Source organism: Engraulis encrasicolus, chromosome 14, assembly GCF_034702125.1.
Source record: "Engraulis encrasicolus isolate BLACKSEA-1 chromosome 14, IST_EnEncr_1.0, whole genome shotgun sequence".
NCBI classification, from domain to species: Eukaryota; Metazoa; Chordata; class Actinopteri; order Clupeiformes; family Engraulidae; genus Engraulis; species Engraulis encrasicolus.
The window spans coordinates 36,768,927-36,793,609 of NC_085870.1; the positions used below are offsets into that span (position 1 = coordinate 36,768,927).

The window sequence follows — 24,683 nt, forward strand, 5'->3', positions numbered from 1 at the left end:
TGTGTCATAAAGGCTTTTTTTAACCGATGCATCTCTGCGCGGATCAGCATCGCGAGCCAGTCCTGAATGCACAACCAATAACATCGACCATTCGGAAAGGTGTGGCGACTAGCTGATGCTCCATTTGTGCAACACTCCCATTCACAACGGAGTAGTTTTCTCGATAAAGCGCCGTTTCATGTTAAGATATCGCATAAGACCACGGCGTCGTAGACATTAGGCTACAAAAGACCACATGAATGAATCAACATAGCCTAGGCTACAAATTACTATTTGTATCCATCTTTAAACACGCCCCTATATCAATCAGGAGCTTCGAATTCCTGCCATTGCGAGTCTATTGCTTTTAAATGGCTACATGATTGCTGTATGTTGCTGCGCTCTACACAGCCGTTTGACAACCGTCAATGAACATTTTCACATATTTCCACATTTCGTGAGAATTGTACAGACGTGGATGCTGTTGTTGGAATAGCCTACGGTGGTCAACCAGTCATCTAAGCGACAGCAGCAAGCTGGAAGCAGCCAAAACGAAATGAGGATTCAACTTTTTTTAGATAGCCTATTCACAATGATCAGTTTCCCTCCTGACCACTAACATGGTAAATAAGGAGCAACCTGACATGACAAACTCTCTGAAAGGCATCTCCAGTCCATGACGAGGTGGAACGAGTGCCTTCATGGCAGCTCTCACTCACAGTTGAGTGAGTATCCTACCTCTTTTATTATTGTGATGTGATCGGTTGGTGTGTAGTGTAGTGTATTATTTTGCTTGTCCTCTGCTATTAGCTTTAGCCTGATGGTCATGTCCATACTCCTGGCTAAAGTCTGAATACAGAAGACTAGCAGATAATTTGCTATGCTAATATGTCAACTTACACCAATACTTTTCCTGCTTTAATAACGACAGTAGACTGCATGCAGCCTTGCCAAATACATGTAAGGTCATTTCAGCTTTCGACAAAAATAAATGGAACGCCAACAGTTGGTCTTTTTGACCATAGGCAACCAATTAAAGCCTACGAATAGCTAGCAGGCTACAGCGTGTGTAGTTTACTCTTTCTGTCGAGGGTGCGCTTCAATAAATGCCATTTTTATTCAGCGAATTGCAAAGAACCGCCCTAGAATACCTGTTAATCCCCGGGCCGGGTCCGCCACCGGTGCCACCGACTGGCGCACCATTGCTCGGCTTGATGAGCTGTCCAGCCCCCGCCGGTGCTGAAATAGAACCCGGAGCCCCCGCTGTAGGAGCAGCGGAACCAGGTTGCCCCGGCTGGCCGCCCTCTCCTTCCGTGCTTCCTTCGTTCCCCATGATTGCGGGATGCGAAACGGAGGGCAGAGACGATATTTACCGAGGAGTTTCGTGTTGTAATAATAAAAAGTCAAAGAACTCAACGTAGCTCCTCTTCCGCCATCATCGCTTACAATCCAGCATCCTGCACGGAACACGCACGCGCGACGGTGGGAAGGCCGATAGAGCACGCGCGCTGACTCGAAAGGAGAGCAAGAGAGGGAGGGGGAGGGGAGGGGGTGTCGAGTGCGCGCTTGTGTCCCAGATCTCTCGGTTTCTCTGGTTTTATTAGGAGTGGGCTGGTCACGGGTGTGGATCAAAAACTGATGGGTTTGGTGTGAGGCAGGCATAATGTGTCCCAAAGCTTAATGTGATAGAGACTATGCCTATACGTGTGGTTCATCTACCATGACCAGCAACCTGGTAAAAGGAAGGCAGGTCAGTGATTCTAATCCCATTGACTTTTCTCAACTTAAGTTAATTGCCTCTTCCACTTGTCCAGTGCGCAACGCTCACCTAAGACCTGCCTCGGAAAAGCGAATGCGGTGTGGCGGGTGAGCTCTATAAACAAACCTATGTCATCATCAAGTGTCTGTTTAAGCAGCGTGGGAATCTGAGTTCCTATACAATAGCTTAACCAGAAACAAGGTGTTCAGTTTTCATATGGCCCACATAGGCCTACAACAACGTGACTATCAGCCTGAGAAGTACCGCAGCAGACTAGTTTGTATGTGTGCGCTAAACCCGACGCAGTGATCCACTCGAGAGACTAGCCATCATTAAGATTCTCCTGAAACAGCTTGGGCTGCAGGAGGAGAGCACTTTGAAGTTAATGTGCACTTGTTTCAGCCGCTGGCTTCCTTATTAGAAATGGAGAGTGAGTGGTGCTGCAGAGCGTTTGTTGTGGTGCCAGGGCGTTTTCTTCTATAACCTGCAAGGAACAGGAGACAGACCCTCAAGGTCACGAAGAAACTTTTAAAGGTTTTAAGTAACTTTATTTTGCTTAGTCAAACATTGAGGCCTAACTGAAAGAAATAGCACAAGAAACCGATAAAAACATTGATATTCATTGAATCAAGAAGCCTGACCAGATGTTGGTGAAGGGCGTGGTGTAATTTGATTAGCAACCAACCTTTTTTCGCTGGATATGTTTTTGGAATATAAAGTATGCTGTAGAAGTTCATGATGAGTGGGAATACGATGTTGAATGGATAAGTGTAGTCTAGTTTCTAGGAAGTGGTATAAACACTATGAGTTTGCATTATTATTATCATCATCATCATCATCACTATCATCATCATCATCATCATCATTATGTGAAAGCCCATTGGGAAAGTCCAACTCCCATTGTCATTGTGACACAGCACAACACACAAGTGAACACTGCACACAATGAAATTGCATTCATGCCTCACCCGTGTAAGGAGGCAGCCCTCAATGGCGCCCCAAGGGAGCAGTGCGGCGGGACGGTACCATGCTCAGGGTACCTCAGTCATGGAGGAGGATGGGGGAGAGCACTGGTTGATTACTCACCCCACCAACCTAGCGGGTCGGGAGTCGAACCAGCAACCTTTGGGCTACAAGTCTGATGCTCTAACCGCTTACCAATGACTGCCCTAATTATTATTATTATGTGGCATATAACGGCCAATACATGACATATGCACTGCTGGTGTATTGTTGATTGACAATAAAAATACCCAGGATTTTTAAAAAAGCCTAAGTCTAATATCACAGAGTACAACTCACCGGGTCAGTTCCTCAAAGACAAGGACTTAGCCTGGGATTGGCCCAGAAGAGAATGCCAATGAAGATATGCACTGACAGAAAGAAGTAGTCCCATGACTAAACTTAATTCATGTCTGGGAAAGCAGCCATTTTATTTCTCACTTCACCTTCTAGCTTAGGGCAAGTGGGTGGTTCGTATCAAGCGAAGCGGCTTTTTTTTCTTCGTCTTCCCCACCCCTAAATCCCCAAGAAATCTGGCAGCTCTCAGTGACTAAAACCCATCAATGTCAGACTTGAATGAACAAAAAGACTAGGGATAGAAAATCGGTAGCAGTAAAATGAGATGCTGCAGAGGGCTGCCGCAAAACAAAAAAAACCCAAGAAGGAAATTACATCAGGGAGATGACTAGAGCGTCCGTCCATTTTCTCCCGACACTGGGCGCAATCAATGGGGCTCTGGAACCAGGACAAGAGAACACACAAGTACCGATAAGGCAAGACAATTCAAGGTCTGTAGGCAAGATGAAATTAATACACAGTCAAATGATGGTAGTAAAAGTGTACTGCAGAGTAAGTAATATTTCACTAAATATATCTCCTCCAGCAGCAGCAGCTCCAAGGCAAGCCAAAATGGAAATAACAATCTTTAAAGGTAGAAAACATTATCAATGCATCTATCAAGAGGGCAGTGGAATAAGTAGAGGACAAATACAACGCAGCATCTATGGCTGCATGAGAGAACATCTGCTCCAACAGCAGTCTATGGCCTCAGGCTCTAACTTAATGGTCAACATGATGGATATTTCATCAGAAGAGAGATAACAAATCAATCCAGGCCAAGCCCAACTCATCACATGGTCCGAACACATAGCCTCCTCGAGAGTAGCAAGACTGGAAGACATCATTAATACTTGAAATCTTTAACAGAAGCCTTTGGCACGCAACGGCAAGGGCATTTCCACAGCAGAAACATGTTAATATAGAATAGAATGGAATAGAATATCTATGAATATCGCATGCTCCTAATCCAGACCAGGTCAATCGTTAAATTGCGGGATGAGAGTATACTAATAAACTGCTCCCATATCCACTCACAAGCAGCAGAGCACCCTTCTGCATATCCAAACATATTGATATTTTATTAATGCATATTACATTAAATGCATGTTAGATATTACATGCAAATAAAATCAGTCAAGAAGTCAATGGCAGTTTCAGCTGCTGTGGAGGGATTTTCCCCTTCATTTGACATTTCTCCCACAGACTGACAGACAAACAAATCAAGTCAGCTCAGACAGACAGACAGACAGACATACAGAGTCAAAGTCAAGCCCAGGCCAGACCAGCTCAGCTCAGTGTTGAGGATAGTGTCTGTACTCATGCTCATCTCATCTCCCCAGCCGTCCAGCTTTGCAGCAGGCCACTTCACTCATTCACTGGCAGCAGAGAGAGAGAGAGAGAGAGAGAGAGAGAGAGAGAGAGAGAGAGAGAGAGAGAGAGAGAGAGAGAGAGAGAGAGAGCGAAAGAGAGCGAGAGAGAGAGAGAGAGAGAGAGAGAGAGAGAGAGAGAGAGAGAGAGAGAGAGATAGAGAGAGAAAGAGAGAGAGGGAGGAAAGAAAGAGGGAGGCCACCCAACAAATGTGCCATTTATCCCTGTGCTGTTTGGCATTTAAACAGTGTGTTGCCAGGATATCAGTCTTGGCCACAAGCTTGTTGCCTCTTGGGGGACAAAGCTGTTTTGTGGAGCTTGGGCCGGGCCACTCCATTCTAGTGTTTGTGTTCAGCAGTTTTGTGGAGTGCGCTGCTGCGCTGTGCACATGAGGACGTTAAGGGACGGCTTTGTCATTGGCACTGTGGAATGCATAATGCAGCTCTGTGTTTCCCACATTCTATGGCTGCCCCTGCATTCTTCTCTTTAAAGGAGCACCAAGACATTTTTCAACCTATAATATTAATAATAATAATAATAATGTTTCCATTTTTTTCAGTATGTTTTTCAGTTTTTCAACTTGTGAAAGTCTGTTCTGAATTCACTTTGCTGGACTACATGCGATATAACCATCCTGAGACCAGAGGTGCAGGCTTCCTTCATGTAGTTCAAACTATACAATTCCACTTTCAATCGGGCGGGCAATAGAAGACTTTAAACAAAGTGGAATTCTGCATAGTACATACTACTCTGTGACATAATCCACATTCAAGTCAGGCATGTGTTGCATGTCAGTATGACTGAGAAAGTGAAAGTCCGATTTAAAGATTGTCTGAGTCTGTTGTGGTGTTGAGCTGAAGGAAAATCCTCTAAATGACAGATGGCGGAGGGTCCCAAGTAAGCATCTCACTGCAGTATGGACACTTCCACGTTATTGGTTCTCTCCACACTGGTCCAAAGCCTGGTCATTCCTGGGTTTCTGGCCAAGTGTTCTTTCTCTAATCAGTTTGTGTTTTTGTGTGAATTGAGAACTTGAAGCAGGTCATCACAAGGTATTTCTAGTAACGTATTTGTGCTTCATTTACTGTATGTACAATACAGGGTTATTTGTTGTGTCATGATGTGACTCCTCCGGCAGCAAGGCAAGCTGCATAGGGCTTTGCTTCTAGGTGTTTTACACCCTATTCCCAGTTAACCCACACAGGTGAGGGACTAAACCTGCTTCCAGAAGGATCCTAATTATAAAAGCCATAGGCCTACACTCTTCCACATAAGTAATGAAATTTCTTTGCTTAACAGTACATTTGGATTGTGTTAAGTCCGTCACACAGAACATTGCATCCTTAGAACCTAGTTTATACCTAGTTTAATGCCTAGTTTGCTGGCCAGTAGTGTTTCCCTTATCTAAGGCCATCTACTGTATTTCAGATGCACTTCTCCACCTAGTGGAGTGTCTTTGCTACTGCATCTGATTCCTTTTCATGACATCTCATGGATTGGATTCCTCTGACTGCTGAAATCTCTGGTCACCAAGCCAAACTTAGCATATGAGACTGAAGCACATGGTAGCTCTATCCACTGCAAAGGGGGTGCTACTAGCTAGGGCAGGGGTGGGGAACCTATGTCTCGAGGGCTGTTTGCGGCCCTTGAGGCGGTTTTATCCACCGCCCGATATGATTAATGTTGTGCAGCTTCACATGAAATATATTCAGGGGACATAGAAAAGGTGGGGTCTGTTTTAAAGGTACCTGCCTTCAAAATAGGCAAAGGTTTAGGGGGAGATCCTGGTTTCTGTTCATAGTGCAGCCCTCGGAGGACTTTTACGGCCCTTGGAAGAATTTGAAGTGGACATCGGTAGCCAATGCAGGTTACCAAAAAGTGTGGTGACATGCGCCCTTTTGGATTGGGTCAACACCAGACGCGCCGCCGCTGCATTCTGGACCATTTGCAATGGTCTTATTGCACAAGCTGGACCAACAGTCAAGAGGGAGTTGCATGAGATGACCATGACCTATATTAGAAGCAGAGTGGCATATTGGGTGAGGTCCAGTCTGATCTTCTGTATATTGAACAGTGAAGTGGCATGACCGGGCAACCGAGGCAATGTGATCAGAGAACGATAAATGGTCATCAATCATGACACCCAGGTTACTTGCAACCTTATTTGGGGTGACAGTGACTGAGACCATATTGAGTTGGATATCATGGCAGCATGAATCTTTTGATGGGACCACCAGGAATTCAGTTTTAGCTAGATTTAGCTGAAGGTGAATTTTGGAGTACAGACTAGTATATATGCCCCAAGTTAGTGTTTGTACGGTAGGAGTCTATAAAGTGTTTCATTGTCAAAGGAGAAAGAAAATGAATCCTTTCAATACTTACATTTTTATTACTTTGTTACAACACAATTTCTCCAAGAGACAGCCCCAACACAAGAAACCGTATGGAGCCAACATACAAATACATATGTACAGAAGCCTTGTTTCACCAGACACACCAACAAACGCACGCACGCACGCACGCACGCACGCACACACACACACACACACGCGCGCGCGCACACCATTCTCAGCCATCCACACACCCAGGAACAAAATGATGAGAGCAAGAGGAAGAAAATATTGTGGCTTGTAAGAAAACACTGATAGTACACATGCTTCAAAAGGTCATGACTTCAATATTATACCTACCTCTTTCCATACAAAAAAGAAAACAGAAACAAAAGAAAAAACAGCATGGAGGAGCATCTCCATATCACAACATTCACTCACTACAGTAACACATTCTGCCTGGAAAAAAATCAGCACAGCTCAACATCATCAATATCGTAAAAAAGCAGAATATGTTCATTGGCATTTCTTTGCATTAGAGTCCGTGATTCGTTACTTCAGAAGCAACATGCATTCTCATTGGCTCTGAAGTTGATTTTTTGGGGGGGGATGGGCACCTAGCCAGACTGGTTGTTCCAGCCAGGCATACAGTACAGTCTTTGCAGTGATGCTGAACAATATGAAATGCAACCCTTTGTCAGTCTTATGGTTATTACTTGTAAAAAAGAGAAGATATTAACATGCTGTCTGATAAGGTGGCCATTTGAGAGTTTGTATGTCTGCCCTCCATGGTTGCACCGACCTGGGCTACGTTTCCCAAAAACTCATAAGTAGTACCTACGCCTAAGTAGTACTTAAGTATGAGGTGCTGCCTGGGCAATATACCAGAAATAGGTCTCACAACATCACTAAAAGTTTATAAATACCCTTTTTTTAACCTTGCACATGCACTTTGCGCAAGCATTTTATTTGCATGTACCAGAACAAAACATTGTACGTAGGCCAATACAGTTATTTTATGTATTAACTTTTGGCGATGTGATATATTGCCTAGGCGGCACCTCATACTTATGTACTACTTAGGCTTAAGTACTACTTAGGAGTTTTTGAGAAACGCAGCCCTGAATGGCACAGACAGGTCATGCAGTATGAACACCTGTCACGATACAGACACCTGTATGTACTGCAGACAGGTGCAGACACCTGCATGTACAATAAAAAATGGGTAGGTAAATATCAGTCTGCATGTCCCACTGCTTAAAGTGATATCGCATCACTTAGGGAAAGGGCTGATTTTACACCTTCCCTGGAGTTTAGTGATTGAGCTGTATCTCTCTCCTGTACTTCCAGCCATTCAGCGCAAATTCTACCTGCGAGCCTGCGAGTGCAATTTCTACCTGCAACCTAGCATATATAATGAAGTCATAGCTGGTAACATTCAAAGATGATGGCTAGCTTGGAACTAGAGGTAACATCGCCAGACTAAGAGAACGGCGGGAAGTACGGGAGACACAAGACAACTCAATTATTTAACTCCAGGGGAGGTATAAAATGAGATTATTTCCAGAAATGCTGCAATATTGCCTTAAACGGATGGTGGTCCTTTATATCATTCACAGATTTAGTCATATAACAGTTCATTAATAAAAAAGTATTTAGTAGGATCCCTCCTAAAAGTTCTGTTGTTGGTTTTTGCTCTAAAGCCAAACATAGTTGGGTTGAGCCAGCAGGCAGTTCTAGTTAAACTGCTTGCAGGTTCTGTGACTGTTGAATCACGTGGTCCATGTTTCAAAGAGATATCTGTAAGGGGTGCCCATCTACAGTCCCGCCAGAATGCTGTTCTTCTTTCACTGGCGCTTGGCTTTGTACGGTCGTGATCGTTTCCTGCGGTCCGGTTTCCTCTGTTTGTGGAGTCGGCCAATGCTCACTCCCTGCCGCCGGCGAACAGAGATGTTCTGCTCCACCAGGTTGGCCAGCATGCCTGCACAGAGACACAGAAGACAGTCAGCAAACAAACACCTTCTGCCCACTCAGGTGTGTGTCTGTGTCTGTGTGTGTGTGTGTGTGTGTGTCTGTGTGTGTCTGTGTGTGTGTCTGTGTGTGTGTCTGTGTGTGTGTCTGTGTGTGTGTCTGTGTGTGTGTGTGTGTGTGTGTGTCTAATGCATAATTTGAATTTCATTGTGTGAACTGCTGTGATGTGCCAGTGTTGCTATAAAGGCAAATGAGACTAATGATGACTAATGACTTTCATAACATCAGTAGGAGGAGGATGAACATTTTACTTCAGCCAGTACTAAAGCCAGCTTTCCCTCAACTTGAATGTTGTATGTCCAATAGGGATAAATCAATCCTCAATTCAGAAGTTGCAACTGATATGACACATGTATTTCACAGTTACTAATATACAGCCTATTACGGAAAGCTTTTACTGGCATTGAGAGACAAGTAGCATAACTTGACTAAATCAGGGAGCATAACTAGCCGTTACAAAGAAGAGAATTTATGGGTTAGTGGTGAGAGCATTATATGATGGCAGCTTGATCTGAGACGCCACTGCAAGCTTAGAATTTGGGAGGAGGAAACCCCACATGCAACAAGGAAAGGGAAATATGTGTGTGAGAGAGAGATCTGACTAAACAGTGACACAGAAGGTGACATGAAGAGAGAGAGAGAGAGAGAGAGAGAGAGAGAGAGAGAGAGAGAGAGAGAGAGAGAGAGAGAGAGAGAGAGAGAGAGAGAGAGAGAGAGAGAGAGAGAGACAGACAGACAGACAGACAGACAGACAGACAGACACAGAGAGAGGGGGCATGGAGGGTTGGCGTGACTAAGAAGGTTTGAAAGTAAAAGTGAAAGAGAGAGAGTACTGTAATAAGTGTGTCAGACTGTTTGTGCAAGAGAGGAGAGAGAGGGTAGCAAGCAGAGAGAGAGAGAGAGAGAGAGAGAGAGAGAGAGAGAGAGAGAGAGAGAGAGAGAGAGAGAGAGAGAGAGAGAGAGAGAGAGAGAGAGAGAGAGAGAGAACGAGAAAGAGAGACAGAGGGGGGAGATGACAGAGGGAAGCATGGGGGAAAGAGTGTGACAGTGTCTGTGAGAGAGGGAGAAAGAGAGTGGGTGTGAACAACATGGAGAGAGGGCAAGAGAGAGAGCAATGAAATGGTGAGGGAAGAGGAGAAGAAGAGGGCGAGAGAGGAGAGGAAGGAACAGATTTCTGGCTCTAATCTGCTCTACAGTGCTGTGGGGGTCTTGCTCAGTAGGGGAGCGGAGGGAGGCCCGGCACAGGGAGATTAGGCCGCTCATAAAAACCCCATCGCACACAGAGGACAGGAGAGGGGAAGCCATGAGGCAGGGAGAGAGGGAAGGGGCAGGGGCGGAACTTTAGGGGGGACAAGTGGAGCATTTGCCTCTGGGCCCAGGGCCCCATTGTATTGGTGGTAGGGGCCCCTATTGTGACCATGGCCGACCATATGGAGGGCCCCCCCCATCACTGTTTTGCCCTTGGGTCCCATGTGCAATTGTTCCGCCACTGGGAAGGGGGCTGATAAACGGGGAAGTCCGAGAAGGGAAAGCACGAGCCATGAGGAGGAGGAGGAGGAGGAGGGAGGGGGGGGGGGGGGTGATGGGAGAGGGCAAGAGATAAAGGGGGCGGGGGGAGAGTCCGACAACATTGACCCAGCACAGCTGGACCGTAATGATAGGGGCAGAGAGGGGCGGAGAGATGTGGGTAGGGGGAACACTGCATGGAAATAGAGGAGAAGGATGGTGGCACACAGCGATGATGATGGGGTGGAGAGGAGACATGGCACACAGGCTGATTACAGGGTGGAGATGGGTAGCGGAGGCACACAAGACTCTGTATGGCATGAGAAAGGACCGGTTAAAAGGTATTAAAAAGGGGCCGGGGTACACAGAAAGGGGGAGAAGGATGGCGTTCGGTAGGGTGGAGATGTGTGGGTGCAAGCACAGGCTCATATAATATCATATCATATGGTCGAGACTTGGACCTGTAGGTGTGGTGGCACAAACACTGTGCTGATTATAGGGTGGAGAGGGGTGATGATGGGGTGAGTATGAGCGGGTGAACACACAGTCTGGTCTCAGGGAGGAGAGCAGTGATAAGAATAGAGAAGGATAATGATGGGGGAGAGGGGTGCTGGTAGCATAGAAAGAGATAGAAGGGAGAGAGGTGGAGAGCAGGTGATGGAGGTGGAGAGGTGATATAGAGATGGTGACAGAGATTCTTTAAGTATATAGAGATATGCCAATGTAATAGGTTGCTATGGGCACCTAACATGACCAGGTTCCGGTCTGCCTAAAGGGGCGTGTCATAATACTCCTAGCATTGAATAGAACAGTCCTTAGGTCTGCCTAAGTCTGCCTAAAGCTGGATTTCCCCCCCCTCCCCTTGCAATTATAGAACCCGGAAACAATGAGCCAATGGAACCTCTCTCTCTCTACACTCTCTGATGGTGATGAGGTGTGGAGAGGGTGGAGGGGGTGGAGAGGTGGTGATGGGAGAGAGGGGAGAGGGTGGTGACCACTGACCTAGATATACAGTATGGACAGTGGGCTTCTATAGAACTCCATTCAACAGTCTTGAAACCTCTGCAATTGATCTGCGACAATACTTAAACCCAAAGTTCCGGAAACGTACTTTAGCAACGCTAAAAATAAGCACCGATAGGCTGACAACCCTCGTTGCAATTCTGTCAATCAACTTGGTCATTGAATCAATGTAATAGCTCTCTAAACGGTCAGCCCGAAAAAAAAGATTGTGCGAAATGGTCAGGAAACTACGGTTTGAACGAAACAGAGTAGACTCGACAAGAATTTTAAAGAATATACATTGTTTCAAGTCTCCCGTAGAGATGAATGGGAAATGGCTGTCTACTTCCTTGTTCCGCCCAAAAAGTGTCTCGTGTCCCGCCCCTGGCCGGTGCTTCCCTTTTGAATCGAACGTTCGCTGTCCATATATCAAAGTCGGTGGTGGTGACAAAATGTAGAGATGGTAATGGAGGTACGGATGGTGATGGAGGTGATAAAGATGGTGATGGGGGTAGTAGAGGTGATTGAGATGGTGATGGGGGTAGTAGAGGTGATGGAGATGGTGATGGGGGTAGTAGAGGTGATGGAGATGGTGATGGGGGTAGTAGAGGTGATGGAGATGGTGATGGGGTAGTAGAAGTGATGGAGATGGTGATGGGGGTAGTAGAGGTGATGGAGATGGTGATGGGGGTAGTAGAGGTGATGGAGATGGTGATGGGGGTAGTAGAGGTGATGGAGATGGTGATGGGGGTAGTAGAGGTGTGATGAGAGGATGGTGATGGGGGTAGTAGAGGTGATGGAGATGATGATGGGGGTAGTAGAAGTGATGGAGATGGTGATGGGGGTAGTAGATGTGTGATGACGGGGTGAAGAGGTGTGGTGTGGTGTGGCAGACGTACCCTCCTGTGCCAGCATGGTGATGAAGGTGCAGATGAACTCGTCATAGTTGTGTGTCCGCCGCTGGTCATCAATCTGAGGAGAGAGAGAGAGAGAGAGAGAGAGAGAGAGAGAGAGAGAGAGAGAGAGAATATCAGTTTCAGTTCTCTCAACACAGTATCTTCGGTCGCGCATCACATTCTTTGGCTTCCTTTTAAGGTTTTACTTTATAGGCCAATGAAGGCAGGATGAGGGGGAAAAAAAGAGGAAGAGAGAGATTGGGTAGGCTTGAGAGATGAGAGGCCAGATTTGAAACGATTCGAGGGTGTTAGAGAGAGTGTTAAGGGAATGGAGAGAGAGAGAGAGAGAGAGACAGCGAGAAAGAAAGAATGTTAGAGAGTGTGTTAGGGGAAGGGAGTGCCAGCTGTAGGATATCCAGATAAGATGGGATAGCTGTAGGCACTTCAGAAGGAGGCTTGCGGTGATGAGATGAGTATACTCCAGAGAGGAGTTCCTACGGCACTTCAGTACTTGGCCCACTCCACATAGACTGTCTACTTTTTTTTATAAAAGGCAAGAAGGCATCCTTACAACCGCCTCTCCCTAAACTCCTTCGACCTCTTTTTCGCTCATTCGCAAGCACACACACACTCCCCTGAACAAACGAACACGTGCACATGAACAAACGAACACACACAAGCACATGAACAAACAAACACACGCACATGAACAAAGGAACATACATACGCACACAAACAAATGCACAGGCACATGAACAAACGCACACACGCACATGAACAAACACACACACGCACATGAACAAACGCACACACATATGAACAAATGCACACACACGCACTCGCACACACACGCACGCGCACACACACGCACGCGCACACACACACACACACACGTCTGGTCTTGCCTTGTATTTCTTCCTCTTCTCCACCTCTTCGCGTAGACACTGCTCATAGTTACCGATCTCTGCCTCCACATACTTCAGCAGGGCCAGCAGCTCCTGTTGAACAAGCCAGGATGACAGGACACGCTCAGACAACTAAACCAATATACATTAATACCCTCATATTCTGAAATTTAACAAAAACAACTAAGACAAGTGCAATGCGAATAACGTAACACAGCGAAAAGGCCACCTAGAGACAGAAAGCAGTTTTGTCATTTATCCAAAACCAATGCACTGTAACGCTTCATACATACATTGAACTCTTGAAACATTTGAAGTTATAATGTCATCCATGTTGATTAATCCATAATACATGACACTGTAATGTTCTTAGTGCAGTGTATAAAACACTGATGGTGGTGATTGAAGACAGAGGGTGCATTCCAATATGCGGACACCCTTCCTCCACTTGTGCTTGAGGCCTCATGTTTGGCTGACGCCCGCCTCCGTGGACAAAACAATTAAGTTTCCCCGCTGTCAGTCTAGCCACAACAGTTTTTGGGGGACTATTCTTCATTCACCCTCCACTTGGCAAATGAGAAAATGACATTAAAATTAATTGAGCTTTTGAGAGATATTGAAATACAATGCTATTGTCGGTGACATCGTCACGCCGTATTACTTCCTGGTACGAGGCCACAAGTACAAGTGGAGGACGCAAGTCTGCATATTGAAATGGACCACGACTCTTCAGGAAGCCGGCGAGCTGCAAGGCGTGGTCAGGTCAGCTAAGCTCCTCCACTACTTACTTTAGGAGAGTACTTTTCCCCCGCAGGCTTGCTGTTCTCTGGGGAGGCCAGAGAGTCTTTGCTTGGCTTCACATCTGCTGCCTCCGCACCCTCCACCTCCTCCTCCTCCTCTTTCTTCACTTCTTTCTTCACCTCCACTGACGTTCCCTCCTTCCCTTCCTTGGCCTCCTCTTGAGATGGGGCTGAGCTGTTCTCCAGCCCCTTCTCCGCTGCTCCTCCTGCTGCTCCTGCTCCTGCTCGCTTGGGGCCCTCTGCACACGCGTCTAGGAGACAGGCAGCAAGCCATCGTGACCATGGATGCAATTGGCAAAGGTGGGGGTAAAGGGCAGGTAGCCAACTTACATGGCAATATCGTACGGATTCTGAATATTTATAGTGATTTCTTTCAGCCTGAACCAAAAAAAACCCCGCTGAACCAGGGTGTGTGTGTGTGTGTGTGTGTGTGTGTGTGTGTGTGTGTGTGTGTGTGTGTGTGTGTGTGTGTGTGTGTGTGTGTGTGTGTGTGTGTGTGTGTGTGTGTGTGTGCCACCCTCGCCTGGAGCAGGCAGTGTGTAAATGGCCTTGTTGTCTTGCAGCTGCAGTAGGAAGGTGCTGGCCTGTCAGGCTATGTATTACCTGCAGCAGGTAGTGCGTAGAATAGATGACCCCGTGGTCTTGCAGCTGCAGTAAAAAGGGGTTGAGGGAATGTGTGTATGCATGTATATTTGTATGTGTGTGTAGATTTATATTTGTGTGTGTGTGTGTGTGTGTGTGTGTGTGTGTGTGTGTGTGTGTGTGTGTGTGTGTGTGTGTGTGTGTGTGTGTGTGTGTGTGTGTTACCTGCAGCAGGTAGTGCGTAGATGACCCCGTCCTCCTGCAGCTGTAAGAGCGACGTGCTGACGTTGGCTCCCAGCTCGCGGACGGCGCGGTTGTGCCGGGCGTCGAGCCGCAGCAGCAGGGCGGCCGCCTCCTCGTCCCCAAAGAGGGCGCGCGTCACCTGGGCCGCCACGGGGCTGGAGGGCCTGGTGGCCGCCTGGGAGCGCGCCGGCGAGCGCAGCGGAGAGTTGAAGGCGCTGCCGATCTCGGAGGCCGTGTCCGTGCTCTCGTTGCTCGGCGTGGGCGAGGGCTGGGACCCGGCCGCCGTCACGCTCACGCGCCCGCCCTCCGCCGTCCGTACCGTCACCGGGGTGCCACCGCTGGTCCCCGACGCTGTGGCTCCCCCTGCGGCTCCGCTTGACGAGGAGTCCTTACGTTGCGCCTCCTTTTTCAGCTTCTCGGCCAGGACGCTCAGCTCCACTGCCCCTCCCCCGCCTCCTCCTCCTCCCGACCGAGTGCCACTGCCGCCGCGCGAGCGTAGGCCAGCCTTACGCCGGAACCTGACATGGAGAGACAGACAGGAAGAGATGCTTGGGTTACTTGAAGACATAAAGGTGGGGGAGGGGGCGAGGAACAGCGGAGAAGGCAGGCATGAGTACACCAGTACAGGCAGGTTGGCTGGCAGGCAGGCAGAGACACACACACACACACACAGACACACACACAGACACACACACAGAGCCACACACACACAGAGCCACAGCCACAAACACACACACATACACACACACACACACACATAAACAAATGTAACAAAAGCATATGATCAAGCACTATCTTCGTACAGTAAAGTACTGCTCTCCTTTTGTTGAAATACTAATTAATGGACCTGCAGTGTGGATGCTGGAGATGGAGGCTCTTGTTCATGGACAGCACCCTCCTCCTAATCAAGGCCATGTACTGTACAACTGCTCTGCACTCTGTGTACACATGTGCTTCCTACATCCTTGTAACAGTATGGATGACTTGAGGGCAAAGACCAATTCAACCGAAAAATATACAGAACAAATTGTACGTGATCTTTTGAGTTTTCTACGGATACAGTGCTTTGACGGATGAATTTGCAGCTAATCCCACAAACTTCTGATTTTAGAATCCCTGATCGATCAGCGAAAGAAAAAAAAATCACATGTACAGTATATGACAACTTCTCTGTAAATACAGTGCAGTGAAAGACTTGAATGAATGCACTTTTCACCCAACCCATTTACGATTCCCGCACGCAACAACACAATTGGCAATTCAACCAAACAAACAATGTGACTAAGGCGGCGAGCTCAGCTCAGCAGCTATGTAATCAGTGACCTGGCAAATGTATGTTCAATCTGTCCAGTCACATAGAAAGAGAGAGAGAGATCCAGTGGAGGCTGTACTGTAGGCTCTGTGATTGTTTCTGGCTTCTGAGGTCTAAAAATAAACACAGCTCCTGGCAAGATAGACAGGAAGATAGACATGGAGAAGAAACTGCAGAGACAAGAAAAGCGGTCAGCTGATGCTTCAGGTATAGAAAGAAATGAAGTAAATGGAACACACACACTCACGTGTATGTACACTAACACACACACACACACACACACACACACACACACACACACACACACACACACACACACACACACACACACACACACACACACACACACACACACACACACACACACACACACACACACACACACACACACACACACATTGAAACATACACACAGCATTCGAACATACAGAGTCTGTCAAAGACACACACACGCATGCGCACGCGCGCACACACACACGCGCGCACACACACACGCGCGCACACACCTAGCTGACCTGCTGGAAGTGGTGGTGGTGGTGGCAACCGGCTCCTCCTCCTCATCCTCATAGTCATCATCATCCGAGTAGGCCTGGGAAGCCCCTCCCACCCGCGAGCGACTCATGCCTGCCGCAAGGTCCTCCTCCTCCTGTCAATCACAATCGCTACACCAATCAGCTTTTGAGACACATGTTTAAACCCAATCACTTTCAAAGATTTTCATTGCGGAGCAACCTTATTTTATCTACTTAATTGATGATGAAACCAGCATCTATAGGCCCTTTGATCTACATAGGAGCCTTTGCATTGAATAGAACAAAACACAAAAGAATAGAACAGCATAGAATAGGATGTCACTCTACACATACACTTGGCTCTCATGTCACTACACTCGACCCTCTGAGTTGACCCACATGGGTGAGTTGGCATAGAATCAAATAGAATAGAATTTAACAGGCTTTATGTCCCTCTCCACTCTGCCTTGACCTGCATGGGTGAGTTGGCATAGAGTAATATAACATCACATAATGTAATATAATATAATATAATAATAACATAATATATCACTACTACAATATGTTACTACACTAAAATAGAACAGAACAGAAGAGGCTTTATGCCCGTCTCCACTGGGCCCTGACCTGCATGGGTGACTTGGCGTAGTTGTGGTTGTCGAGGAAGGCAGGGAGGCGCTGCACTATGGGGTTGGGGCTGCCCACAGGGGCCAGAGGAACAGCAGCAGCAGCAGCAGCAGCACCCCCTACAGGAAGACTGGTGGGCTTCACAGCTGCACCCCGAGCACGACCTGGAGTACTGGGAGCAGCCCAGCCTTCACCCTCGGGAGAATCTGGTGGGAGAACAGAACAAGAGCCTTTACATTACATCACCAAGGAAGAAAAAAGAAAATAGTTTAAAGACATGGAATGCAAAGAGTGATTCATGCAGGTTCATTCATGTACCATCGGAAAGATGATTCCTTCTACTGTGGAAATTACGAGGGTGTCGTGTTCAAGTCCTTTTGTTGTCGTAGTAATGTAAAACACAGCCAAAATTTGTCCTGACGATGTTGTTAGTGTGCATGTGTAATGTGTTTGACACTGCCAAACAACCATTTTGTGATTCACATTTGATGGGCCTGTGTGTTTCAACATTTAAGTTTTAACCTGCCTTTCACCATATTTATGCTTACCTACAAAAAATAGTGTTGTTTATTGAGAGAAATAAATAACCATTTCTTAACCTTTGACCCTTTCAACATGGCTTAATCTCATCTCATCTGGGCAACTCCTCGTGTCTCAAAATATTATACGAGTTGCCAAGTGGAAAATAGCACATGGTGGAGTGTTCATGTGTGCTTTTCATATCTGCCTTTGGTATTTACCATAATTCCTACAGCACATGAATACCACATAAGCACCTGACAGGGTGGTACTCCAAACATAACATTTACAAGGATGCAGGTCATGTTCTAAACTTGTTTATGTAATGATGACAAACTTGAATCTACACTAATCTATTGCAGTGTGCTGTACCTGATGGCGTAGTGTTGTGAGCGGCCCCCATCTCTGTGCCGGGCTCCTTCTTCACCGTGGGGGGCGTGTCCTCTGGAGACGAGTCCTGCGGAGGCTTCCGGTCGTGGGCCGCATCCGGCTGAGATAAGCGCATTAGCTGCAACAGTCATAAGAGGAAGAGGACAATCAGTGGCATCAATGAACCCACTCTATTGTACTCATCAGTGATGCGCGGGTCGACGAAAAAACAAGACACACCCGACCGCTTTTTTCCCTTGTCCGCCCGCTTGCCCTGCCCGCAAGAAATATTCATGAAAAATATTGACCCGGCCCGCTTCCCGACCCGCCTTTCAAAATAGTAGCCGTGCATCTTTATGAACACCCTAGCGTCATTGGCAAAGCACAATCACGTCAATAAAGGTCTTAAAAAAGGAATTTGCGTCAAGAACAAGACAGCTGTGCATTTCAACAGGACATGTTGGATTTTTGAACCATGAGGACTGCCGACTGTCACCTGTTTATTTCGGTAACATCGTCGTTTGGATACATGGAGAAAATTAATCTGTAGGTTGGTGAGCAGACGGAGCCAGCCGTCAAGTGGATTGCCTGGTAGTCATGGTACGACACAGGAAATGAAAACAAACTCTGTAAGCAACACATGAGTGCGAAACCATTACAATTGTATAAGAAAATATGTAGGCTATATCCATCACTGCACTGTTTAGAGAGCACCCTCTGTGTTCTTCAAAATGCACTCAATGGTTGCACCTGCTGCACCAGTTGCGCGCAGAAGATATTCGGCCGACGCAGGAGCCTTAAGTCTCCTGCAGAGCGCGTGGCACCATCGTAGTTATTCAGCCATATAAACTTTGATCTATTTCGCAAAAAATGTCCCTGTCTGCTAAAGTAAACTATAGCCTATTGGCTAGCCTATAGCCTACTTTAAAATTCGGCATCATTTCAAAGGTCCTGACCGACCGCACCCGACCCGAATTTCATTAAAAATAATATTTCATAACCCGTGCCTGCGGTCGACCGCAGTTAATTGCAAGCGCCCGCTGCTTTCGGGTCAGCCCGCGCATCACTGGTACTCATCATCTAATGTAAAAAAAAAAATCTAATGTCATCTTAAAATGGATAATTACATGCATTTCTTGCTTGCATGCATTTCTGTATTTATTGATGTATTTCTTAGTTTATTTTTGTCATGTGCGTCCTTATTGTACTCATGCATCTAATGTAAACAGACTCCAATGTAGACTGCTATTAGATTTTACAAAACACATTGACACATTTCCACACATTTCTTGCTTTCTTATTTATATTTTAGCAATTCATTTCTTAATTACTAAAATATAAATTGCCTTCTTTTTATACAGAAATTTCTACTGAATCCTGCACCTTCTAAACAGATGAGCGGTGGCCTATCACAACTTAAGTAATTCATTTCTTAGATTTCTTAGCCTCTGCGATCATCTTTGTCTGAAGTTTCTTCCTTGTTTGTAAAAAAAAAAAAATTGCTCCAAATGCACATGGTGCGAAACATACAGTCCATCATCAGGAATGTAATTACACATTACTTATTCACAGGCAGCATAAGTAGCTGAAGAGGGGAATGGAGTGGGAGGGCTGCCAACCTTTCTGACCTGCTGCAGGCCTTCTAGAACCATCTGCCTGTTCCGCTTCAGCAGCTCCAGCTTGGACTCGTACTTCATGCGCCGGTCAGGCACCACGGCCATCAGGTTGAAGCGGATATCATGGTACGGCTCGCTGTGGAAGAAGACACGTGGCCACACATAAACACACCAAATGAGCACAATGCGATATGGGAATGGGAATGCAGGCCAGATAGTAGAAGAAAAGCCTCAGCCTTTCTTGAAAAGAGAAGTAAATAAGAAAAATGAAATAAGAGAAATCTAATAACCATATATTTCTTGCAAACCCCCCTCCCATTTTCTACTTGTATAAAAAATAAATAGCATGCACTCAGCCCATGGTATCCTTACCCTGCAGTAGCTAGTCCAATCCTCTCCATGATGACCCTCCGTGCTTTGTCAGTCCATTCTTCTTCCTCTCCCCAAGGACCTAAAACAAGATTTTAACAAAATAATCAAAACAAGTAACAAGAGACATTCAGTCATTTCCCACGGTATTTCAATTCACTTAGTGGTAACCAATCATTGAAAAAATGGACATTAGAAGTCACAATTCATTCCCAATAGCAATGCTTCCCCTGAAAATTTTCAATTTTGCCAAAATCAGATAATCTCACAAGCACAACAACTAAGCAGAATGGGAGGTGATTTACAAGCTGTATAACCAAGTAATTTAGGTAGCACATCACTGCTATGATCTATGACCGCAACCTGTATCCTTTCCAACTATGGTTAGTGGGATAGCTTTCAGTCTGTCCATCCCAAACAGTTTACCTTGCAACATTGCTGGCTGCCCATCTCTGATCCGATCTATGACGACGATTTGCATCCTTTCTTGACGTGACCATAAGGGTAAGCTTTGAGTTTACATCATTGATCTGACATTACATTAAAGCCAATGCTTTTATCCAAAGTGACTTGCTATTATTTAGGCACAGGTTTTGGGTAACAGTCCCTGAATAAATGTGGTGTTGGGTGCCGTGTTAAAGGTCATTTCAAATATTAGTTACTGGTTAGGGAGTGATTTGAACCTGCAACCCTCTGACCATGAGAAAACCAACTCTCTAACCATTAGGCCACGACTGAACAGTAACTTCAACCCTTAGCGTGGTCAGTGGGGTAGACTTTGAGTCCGTCCAGTTCGAACAACCTATCCTTGATGGACACATAGCTGGCGCTCATCACTGATCTAATCTATGACAATGAACCGCACCCTTTCTTGTCATGGTCAATAGGGTACATGCTTGAAGCTTATGTATTAAGTTCATTATGTCTAACTATTTAACTTGAACACTTAGGGGTTTCTTTTGCCTTAAGACATGTAAAAGTTTTTATCTTTTACCTGACATGTTTCGACGGTGTTACTTCCGTCTTCATCAGAGGGTCACTGTGATGTTGATGAGTGACGTGCTTTAAAATCAGCTGATGTTGTTGTAACACCGTCGAAACATGTCAGGTAAAAGATAAAAACTTTTACATGTCTTAAGGCAAAAGAAACCCCTAAGTGTTTATGCTTGAAGCTTGTCCATTACAAACCTGATCTTTGACAGCATACTACATTCTTACTGTGGTCAATCGAACATGCTTTGAGTTTGTCCATCACAGATCTCATTTACGATAATGAGTGAACTGCATCCTTACCGTGGTCAATGGGGTAGGCTTTGAGCCCGTCCAGTTCAAACAGCCTGTCCTTGATGGGCACGTAGCTGACGAAGTGGAAGGCCTCCATGGTCCTCACCGCACTGATGCCGTTCTGCTTCTCCGGAAGGTGCCGTGGCTCCGGTCTCCATTACAACAGGACAGTAAACAATCATCATGCACACATCCCTCCCACAATGAACAGCCATCCAATACTGAGGCTGTGATGATACAGCGTAAAAGCCAGACTGAAGGCATGCATACAGTATTGAAGTGATATGCAGCTGCACATACCTTGCGTGACTGTTGTGAGCTCTGGCCAGTTCAGGTGCATTTCCAATAGCGTATCCTTTACTCTGCAAAAAACCAAACAAACAAACAAACAAATAATTTTCCATTTGTTCTTATTGTAGACTTCTTGTTGTAAACTTCTATAATGCAGTTTGTCATGTGAATAGTAAGAATGAAATTCATTATTACATTGTTTAAAATTGAGATTCCCAGTCAAGAATCAAATCACAGTTGGTGTGGACAGATTTGCACAGGTGACTGAATAAAGGGACAGACGACAAAGTGTCTGTCTGTCTGTCTGTCTGTCTGTCTGTCTGTGCGTGCGTGCATTTCATGTGCGTAACATGAAATGACACACATGTGGACCCCCTCACGCTCTCTCTCACACACACACACACACACACACACACACACACACACACACACACACACACACACACACACACACACACACACACACACACACACACACACACACACACACACACACACACACACACACAGTTGATGGCTCTTACCTCTGGACTGAAGCCTTTGGTGAAGGCCTTCATCCTGCTGAGGGTCATACCCAGCTCCACCCCACTGCAGTTCAGGAGCACGCTCAGTAACGCGTGGGTCGCACAAGAGTTTGGAATAAGCTGAACAACAACAAAGCAATGTACCATGTTAGAAAGAATGAAGCAAAATCACAATTCTATATGTAAGAAATTAAGATGTTTAATCACCAGTGTGTACACTGCAGAACTAAGCAGTGCATTTTGTTCCAACTGGAACAATGTCAAAAGCCAAAGCATCAACATTGCATGTCTTTCTGAAAGAGTGAGGTCATTAGTGAGGTACCTTGTACCCACATTTTTACCTAGCGATATCAAACCTGTGACCATAAGGGCTAAATACAACCTCTTTGACCGTAAAACACAACTGCTCCCTTATGCCTACATGATCTCCCCCATCACCACCACCACCACCACCATCATCATCATCATCATCATCACCCCTAAGTTGTATGCAATATCAAGTTAGTTAAGTGTCTGACAGCACAACCTCAATCTCACATTAAAACGTTATGGATGACTGCTCTGACACAAACATGACTATGCATCACCTGCATCATCACCATTATCAGCATGTACCCAAGATGGTCACTGGTGAACGTACAGTAGCTCATACCTGATGGGCAAAGAACATGTCATTGACTATCTCCTCGTCGATGACCGAGGTCTCGTCCACCAGAGTGGACACTTTCCTCCTGGAGCGCCGCTCCTCAATCCACTTGAACAGGAAGATGAAGCCATACACAGGGCTGTGTGGAGCAACAACAACATGACATTGAGGTCAAAGGTCACTCTCTTAGTGAGGTAGTGATGTCTAAATCACTGAGATGTCCAAATCATTGACAACAACAACATACCTTTGGCATTTGCTCTGGAGATCGTAGATCTCTTCCACCTGAACACCTTTCACCCCTGTAAATGCAAGCAAGTGATGAGACATTATATTTAAGTGAAAGGCACTGTAGATAAGTACGCCCAAAAAAACACATAATTAAAAAAAAACAACAACAGCAAAACATTTAACTGTACAGCACAATTCATCATCCATGCAGCAGCTCAGAGTGCATAAGAAGAACCATAATCTGTCACACATGTAGAATGTCCATAATCTATCACTCACAATTTACACAGTGCTTTACTCATTCATTCACTCATTCATTCATTGATCAAGTACCAATGTGCTTCATCTCTCACATGCGTAATATTCACACTGTGAAGTTTGAATGCCTTGATAGGTCAAGGCATTTAAGCAAGCATACACTGCTTAAATGTAGTGAATGACACTTACCAAAGTCTTCGACCAGCAGGGTAAATAACCCTGCAATTATAACAATATATGATTAGCAATTCATTAATTTAAAAACCAAATCCCACGATCAAGTTCACAGCCTCACGCTGTCAGTAAGGAGAGTGAGTAGATTAGTGCATTATGCCACTTCGATTTCTGGCATTGCTGCAATCCTTCAGTGCTTTTAACACATCTGACATCTTGATATTTCTAATCATAAGCTGAGCTACAACTCCACTTGTGTTATTACGCAGAGTACTGAAAATGGACACAGGTAGTAGTTAGTACGCATTTATAAAGCAAGACCATTTAAAGTCACTGACATTTTCAACTGACAACTATTTCTGAGCTAGATGTAGCTAGCCTCCGCTTAGCACAGAAGAAAGATTGAGTTAAAGCACAAGTTCCCCTACGCTCAAACCACAAACGTGAAACGTCAGATGAATGGTATTTAGACTGTCACTGTACATTGCTTTTCAAAAACGAAAAATGTAACGGAGGGCACACAACAACTTTGGCCTAGCTGTGTGATTACTGTGTCTGCAGCCATTGATGTGTGCAGCTAATGTTGGTCATAGTAAGGTATGCTGTACTTACCCGGGTCACTCTCAAGTTCCAACCACCCTTTATTCATTTTGATAAGGGTGGAGTCGCCTGACTCTTAGCTATGTCATACACCAATCCATGTTATCAAAATACATCTGAAATGGGGATATCCGATTACAGTGAGGGGAAACTGACAACGCTAACAAATAAACACAAAAGAAATGGTAGCCGCGCGCAGAGATAACGTCATCCTCATGCGCCAAGAGATAATTAGGCTGCGTTTGCTTCGCTGCTCTCTAGGGGGCGTAATCACCATTCTGCTTTGATATTCTGTGACATGCCATTATTTTCTGTGCCACAGGACATTTCCATTTCCATTTCATTCTGGACGGCAATAAGAAAAGAACATGTCCATTTTCACAAAACCATACTAATCTCAAGTTTTCACTGAGAACTGACATTTTTGCACTATCACACTTGTTTGTCACCTCTACCACTTAGGCCTAATGATGTGGACTCAAATGTAATTTACCAGCTAAAAAACTGTACCATTTCAGTGTTAATATCACCTCTTTCACTCTCCCTTGCCTCTTGCTTTTTAATGCTCTTCTGAGTCTCGAGCCTAGGCTACTTACTTTTCTGTGCCTG

At 45.7% G+C, this 24,683-nt stretch overlaps 2 protein-coding genes across 2 annotated transcripts in view; both read right to left on the reverse strand.

Annotated features, from left to right (window-relative positions):
- Positions 1–1,312, reverse strand: part of bsnb (bassoon (presynaptic cytomatrix protein) b) — a 151,204-nt gene extending 149,892 nt beyond the window's left edge. The window contains exon 1 of the mRNA XM_063216660.1: positions 1,131–1,312. Within this exon, the coding sequence (XP_063072730.1) occupies positions 1,131–1,312 (182 nt within the window). The remainder of the gene's footprint in view (positions 1–1,130) is intronic.
- Positions 1,313–7,870: 6,558 nt separating this feature from the next.
- bap1 (BRCA1 associated protein-1 (ubiquitin carboxy-terminal hydrolase)) lies at positions 7,871–24,262 on the reverse strand. The gene is made up of 17 exons (XM_063216506.1): positions 24,087–24,262; positions 23,490–23,519; positions 23,059–23,113; positions 22,818–22,950; positions 22,166–22,285; positions 21,651–21,712; positions 21,360–21,502; positions 20,070–20,148; positions 19,701–19,833; positions 18,085–18,220; positions 17,194–17,399; positions 16,570–16,700; positions 14,725–15,260; positions 13,906–14,168; positions 13,118–13,210; positions 12,216–12,288; positions 7,871–8,758 (listed from the first exon to the last, which is right to left on the reverse strand). The coding sequence occupies exons 1-17, from the start codon at positions 24,121–24,123 to the stop codon at positions 8,625–8,627; spliced, it is 2,364 nt and encodes a 787-aa protein (XP_063072576.1). The 5' UTR covers positions 24,124–24,262; the 3' UTR covers positions 7,871–8,624.
- Positions 24,263–24,683: the final 421 nt, after the last annotated feature.

Excerpts from the sequence above, each read along its gene's own strand:
- bap1 (XM_063216506.1), bottom strand. The coding sequence starts at position 24,123 with ATGAATAAAGGGTGGTTGGAACTTGAGAGTGACCCGG. Across the intron at positions 16,701-17,193 it reads ACGCCAAGTCACCCATGCAG|GAGGAGGAGGACCTTGCGGC; the intron begins GTCAGGGCCCAG and ends TGTGATTGACAG. Across the intron at positions 8,759-12,215 it reads CACCATGCTGGCACAGGAGG|GCATGCTGGCCAACCTGGTG; the intron begins GTACGTCTGCCA and ends GTCTCTGTGCAG.